Here is a 6,000-nt window from a genome sequence, read left to right on the forward strand (position 1 = left end):
CAATCATTTTCCATTTATAAATCCTGTTCAATTAGAAAGTAGTTTATGAACAGCGCCCTGTTTTTTTAAATGTAATTTGAAATAGCAGGTGGCAGACTTGCATTTTCTATTACCTGGATATCTCAAGCCTTTATGCTTACTCATTGACACAGGTCTGCTAGTGAAGCCAACTGTAGAAGGTGTGGGAGGCAAGCAAGCCTGGGGGAACCAGGGCTCATTTGGTTCATTGCTGCCACCTGCTGGGGCTTGGTTGCTGGAATGGAAAGGCTGTCCGAGAGAGCTGTAAGCCATCCTGGAGGAACCTCTGTGTAGTTCCAGTACTAATCAGCTATTATGTTTCTAGGTGACAACCTACCCGTAACTGAAAGGACTTTATGAACTCTAGAGCATTGTATCAGTCAGTGTAAAGTGGCATTAGATTATGTTGGTAGCACGTAATCTCCAGCAATTATGAGACTCAGAGAACAAAGCAACACACTAAAGACTCAAAAGATCTTAGAGTATCAGAACTGGAAGAACCTTAAGCCAGATGTGGTGGAACTTTAGTATATAGTTACATGAGTCACCTAGGCACTTGTTAAAATGCAGATTCCTGGGCCTAACCCAAGAGACTTTGACTCAGTAGGCCCAAGCTCGGTCTTATTTAGCAAGCTCCCCACAAGGTTCTGTTGCAGGTAGTCTAGCACCATGCTAGAGAAGAGCACTACTTTAAATATACGGACAAGAACTTCTCAGCCATTTTTCTTATTAATGCCTCATTTCAATCAGTAAGAAAAACTACGTCTTCCATCAATGGGATGAGTCATCATCATACCGTAACTGGTTCTTTGAAGCACACGCACACAAATTATTGTTGGATTGTTTTGTTCTGCAACAACAACAAAAGAGTCGTTTTTAAATAATTATCTTGGCCGGGCGCGGTGGCTCAGGCCTGTAATCCCAGCACTTTGGGAGGGCGAAGTGGGTGGATCACCTGAGGACAGGAGTTTGAGACCAGCCTGGCCAGCGTGGTGAAACCCTATCTCTACTAAAAATACAAAAAATTAGCTGGGTATGGTGGCATGCACCTGTAATCTCAGCTACTCAGGTGGCTGAGGCAGGAGAATCGCTTGAACCCGGGAGGCAAAGGTTGCATTGAGCCGAGATCATGCCACTGCACTCCAGCCTGGGCAATAAGAGCAAAACTCCGTCTCAAAATAATAGTAATTATTATTATTATCTTTCTTCTCTGAGAAGGAAATTTTGTAATTTATATTGGTCAGCTTATTGTGGAATGCTTTTTGGCCTTCAGCATTGGCAAGCAAAGGTGGAATTTCGTATTACACTTAAATAGCCATCATTTCCATGACCATAGTAATCGCTTAGTAAATGTTTATTGAATTTTTAGGGACCTAAAACACCATACTACAGACTGTTTTCTTTGGAGAAGCCAAACACAAAGCTGCATCCCTGATAGTTTTGGGGGATGTCTTATCACTTTTTTTTTTAGACAGAGTTTCGTTCTTACTGCCCAGGCTGGAGTGCAATGGCACAATCTCGGCTCACTGCAATTTCTGGGTTCAAGCGATTCTCCTGCCTCAGCCTCTCTAGTAGCTGGGATTACAGGTCCCTACCACCATGCCTGGCTAATTTTTGTATTTTTAGCAGAGACGAGATTTCACCATGGTGGCCAGGTTGGTCCCGAACTCCTGACCTTAGGTGATCCGCCCACCTCAGCTTCCCAAAGTGTTGGGATTACAGGCGTGAGCCACCAAGCCCAGCCTTATTATCACTTCTTATTCCCTTATCTGTGTTGGCAAGCTTGGATAAAGTACAAATAGTAGTAAATACATAACAGTTCTCCTTCTTACATAGGAAAAAATAAGTGGGTGGCCTAATAACAAATTTGAGAACTCATCTGAGAACTGAGAATTCTGAATACCTGTCATATGCTTTCTTGATAGAATATTCTCAAAAATGTTACTCATTTTTTATATATGTTACTGCTCCTGAAACTACTGGTTTCAATCTGTGAACTGAGTCCGTTGAACTCAAGGGCAGATTACACTTGGTGTACTGTGTCACATTGAGTGAGGACCAGTAATTTTTTCGTGTATTTCATCTAGTGTTTTTTGTGGGGTTTTTTGTTGTCGTTGTTGTTTATTTTAGCTTTTAAGTTGTTGGCATTCAGGACTCTCAGCCCCTTTAATGCACATGATCATATATTTAGTGCAGTTATTTAGTGCATTTAGTGCAGTTATCATCGCACTGTAGAATCAAGAGGCAGTTTATTGAACCTCCTTATAGAGAAATCTTGCTGAGCTTTTAGGATCATACTTTTTATGACTTGCATATGTGTTTCGGCATATCACCTTATTTTAAGTTTTGTTCCCTGCCTTTATAATCTCATTTGTTAGGGGTTTTGTTTTTGTTTTAGGTGTACCTGAAGGAAATCTTAAAAGAAATTGGTGTTCAGAATGTAAAAGGGATCCACAAAAACACATGGGAGCTGAAGCCAGAGTACAGACACTATCAAGGAGAAGAAAAGAGTGACTGAGAAGCCTCCTAGTCAGCATGCTAGTGAAACAGCTAGTGGCGATGCTGTGCTACAGGCGCTGATACTGGAAGGCTTGAACACCGTATGTTAATAGGGGTTAAGTGACAATACTTTCATTTCTCTCGGTAAATTTTTTAAACCTGTAATTCTTGTAAAGTTTCTTAACTGTTTTTTTGAGGAGAAAGAACAAATTTATTTATAGACTTAACTTGTATTAAACCAGATTACTCACAATAGGAATAGGGGTTGGAGGATTAAGAGGGTTTTTCTTAAATATTAGCTTTTAATGTGTACAATTAGGAAATGTTTTTTAAATGAGAACTCTCTACCCTTGCTGGATCTGAGGAGCTGAGGTAATACAGATCCAAGGAGAATTGTATAGCAAGAAAAAAACAGTCAACTACGGAAACTCTTAAAAGGAATAAAAAGCCAAAGTTCCTTATTTTGAAATTGTCGAAGAACAAAGCGGTGTTTTTCTTTTAAACAGGTGATCATGTTTCGTGTTCATACTCAACGTTAATAAAAGGAGAGCATTTAAGTTTGTAGTGAAATGGCAGTGTTCGTGATTAGCTTGTTTTACCGTAGTGATACTGAGGTGAGAAATGTGCAGAATCATGGTCAATTGATGTTTCTTTTGTTTGCTTTTAAGATAATTAGAAGTAAAATATCTTTCCAAAATTTCAAGATATGTCTCCCCCAGTCAGATTATAAACTTCTCAAAACTGGCTTGCCCCCAGAATTTTATTGCTCACCCAGCAGACATGTATTGACCAATACATGGCAAATGATACCAGCAAATCAAAAGAGGGATGTAGGGGTCCAGTCGAGACAGAAAAGGTTAGTTTCAATTCCTGGGGCATTAAAATATTGCTTTTCTCTTTCTCTTCAATTAATTTTTTAATGAAAACAATACATGTATATGTTAGTTTTTTCTAGCACAAATTATTATATATTAAGCAATCCAAAATCATACCATCAAGACCATCAAACAAAAGAAGCTTAAGTAAACGAAGCACAGGGAAAAGTTGTTTTTCACTCATTCATTTTGTCAGCTGCTCCTGGATGCTGCAACCAAGAAGCAGCAAATGCTCAAGTTGCCATAGTGTTTGCAGGAAAAAAAGAGAAAAAATAATAAAAATAAACAAGGAGCAAATGCCAAAAATTGAAGAAAATGTTATATAATTAAAGCAAGGAGATATCTATCCATTGAGAAAAGCAATTTTTATATTATTTGCTTTTAGAAGCAAAGCTTTAGAATTCTGAGATTGTTACAGCACTAAGAAGATTTTTATTCTTGTGTACACACTGGAAAATACAATTCTGAGTAAGGAGGGTGTTCCCATTCCCCACCCCACCTCAAATTGTCTTATGTACAGGAACCAAATGTGGTATGCCCATTGCCTTCTAGCTCCTGATGAGTGGAAGCTCGGTGTCAGGAAGCCCATGGATAATGGTCTGATAAATCTATATGGAACTGGGAATTCTGGATACCTGCCATGTGCTTGGTTCATAGCATGGATCTTCCCCAAAACCTTTTATATATGTGGTACTGCCCTGAAACAGACTTGTGTCTCCTCTGCTGATGTCTTTTGTTTTGTGACAGTGCCTACCATATCAAATGAGGTGGCTGTGCCAGAAGAGTTTCCAGGGCAGAGCTGTGTCTTATTTGAAGCTGTGCTTTGGTTTTTTTGTAAACTGGTTTCTTCTGCTTCTTTTACCCTGTTACCTCAGCACACCTGACTGCATGAGCTTGAGTCTCTTAAACACTTATCTCTTCAGTAGGATACGTAATTTAGGTGCTAGACTGATGCTGTTTCTGATTAAGTTTTTTAAATTGCTTTTTTTCAAGATGGAGTCTCTCTCTGTTGCCCAGGCTGGAGTGCAGTGGTGTGATCTTGGCTCACTGGCACCTCCGTCTCCCAGGTTCAAGCGATTCTTCTGCCTCAGCCTTCTAAGCAGCTGGGATTACAGGCACCCACCACCACGGCCAGCTAAATTTTGTATTTTTAGTAGAGACGGGGTTTCACCATGTTGGCCAGGCTGGTCTCGAACTCCTGACCTCAAGTGATCTACCCACCTCAGCCTCCCAGAATGCTGGGATTACAGGTGTGAGCCACCACGCCTGGCTTAAATTGCTTTCTTATTTAACATTAAAATGTGGCTGCTGGCCATGGAGGAGATTTTTCCTTCTACCCAGGTTCCCTTATTTTTTTATTTCAGGACTCTCTTACTCTGACAGACTTTTGACAAAAATCAAAAAGTAGGAATCCTAAGCCCTTATAAACTGAGAGTGAGAGGAAAACAGATAAAGGAGATGCACACCTCTGGTAAGATGTCACATCATAAGACAGGAAAGCCATTTTTTTTTTTTTTGAGAGGGAGTCTCACTCTGTCGCCCAGGCTCGAGTACAGTGGTGTGATCTCGGCTCACTGCAAGCTCCGCCTCCTGGGTTCACACCATTCTCCTGCCTCAGCCTCCAGAGTAGCTGGGATTACAGGCGCCCGCCACCACGCCCGGCTAATTTTTTTGTATTTTTAGTAAAGACAGGGTTTCACTGTGTTAGCAAGGATGGTCTTGATCTCCTGACCTCGTGATCCACCTGCCTCAGCCTCCCAAAGTGCTGGGATTACAGGTGTGAGCCCCCACGCCTGGCCAGGAAGGCCATATTTAATAAATGATATTGTTAAACTCAACTAATACACACACTGAGGGGATGCTTTAACTGACAAAATGTAATAAGATTATAGTTGTGGCTGGCCGTGGTGGCTCATGCCTGTAATCCCAGCACTTTGGGAGGCCGAGGCAGGCGGATCACAAGGTTAGGAGTTTGCGACCAGCCTGACCAACATGATGAAACCCCGTCTCTACTAAAAATACAAAAATAAGCCAGGTGCGGTGGCAGGCACCTGTAATCCCAGCTACTCAGGAGGCTAAGGCAGGAGAATTGCTTGAAGCCAGGAGGCAGAGGTTGCAGTGAGCTGAGATCTCACCACTACATTCCAACCTGGGTGACAGCAAGACTCCGTCTTGGGTAGGCGAGAGGGGAGATTATAGTTGCTGGGCATTGGAAAGATTTGAAATTACGTGTTACCACAGTAACTTCTAAAGTGATCTGCTGGGTGCAATGGCTCACGCCTGTAAGCCCAACACTTTGAGAGGCTGAGGCAGGCAGATCACCTGAGGTCAGGAGGTCAAGACCAGCCTGGCCAACATGGTGAAACCGCGTCTCTACTAAAAATACAAAAAATCAGCTGGGCATAGTGGTGCACACCTGTAATCCCAGTTACTTGGGAGACTGAGGCAGGAGAATCACCTGAACCTGGGAGGTTTCAGTGAGCTGAGATGGCACCACTGCACTCCAGCCTGGGTGACAGAGCAAGACTCCGTCTTCAAAAATAAAAATAAAAAATAAAAAAAGTGATGGATCTTTAAAAAGGGAAAAGATTGCACTCTTTTGTATCAT

General features: G+C 41.7%; 1 protein-coding gene across 2 annotated transcripts in view; it reads left to right on the forward strand.

Annotated features, from left to right (window-relative positions):
- The window catches only part of GTF2F2 (general transcription factor IIF subunit 2), a 169,966-nt gene extending 166,879 nt beyond the window's left edge, over positions 1-3,087 (forward strand). Inside the window, exon 8 of one of the 2 annotated variants that reach the window (XM_021929602.2) lies at positions 2,397-3,087. In XM_021929602.2, coding sequence (XP_021785294.1) covers positions 2,397-2,426 — 30 coding nt within the window. In that variant the 3' untranslated portion in view covers positions 2,427-3,087. The remainder of the gene's footprint in view (positions 1-2,396) is intronic. The other variant, XM_003913831.5, reaches the window with a different exon arrangement.
- The last annotated feature ends 2,913 nt before the right edge of the window (positions 3,088-6,000 follow it).

Source organism: Papio anubis, chromosome 15 (genome assembly GCF_008728515.1).
Source record: "Papio anubis isolate 15944 chromosome 15, Panubis1.0, whole genome shotgun sequence".
NCBI classification, from domain to species: Eukaryota; Metazoa; Chordata; class Mammalia; order Primates; family Cercopithecidae; genus Papio; species Papio anubis.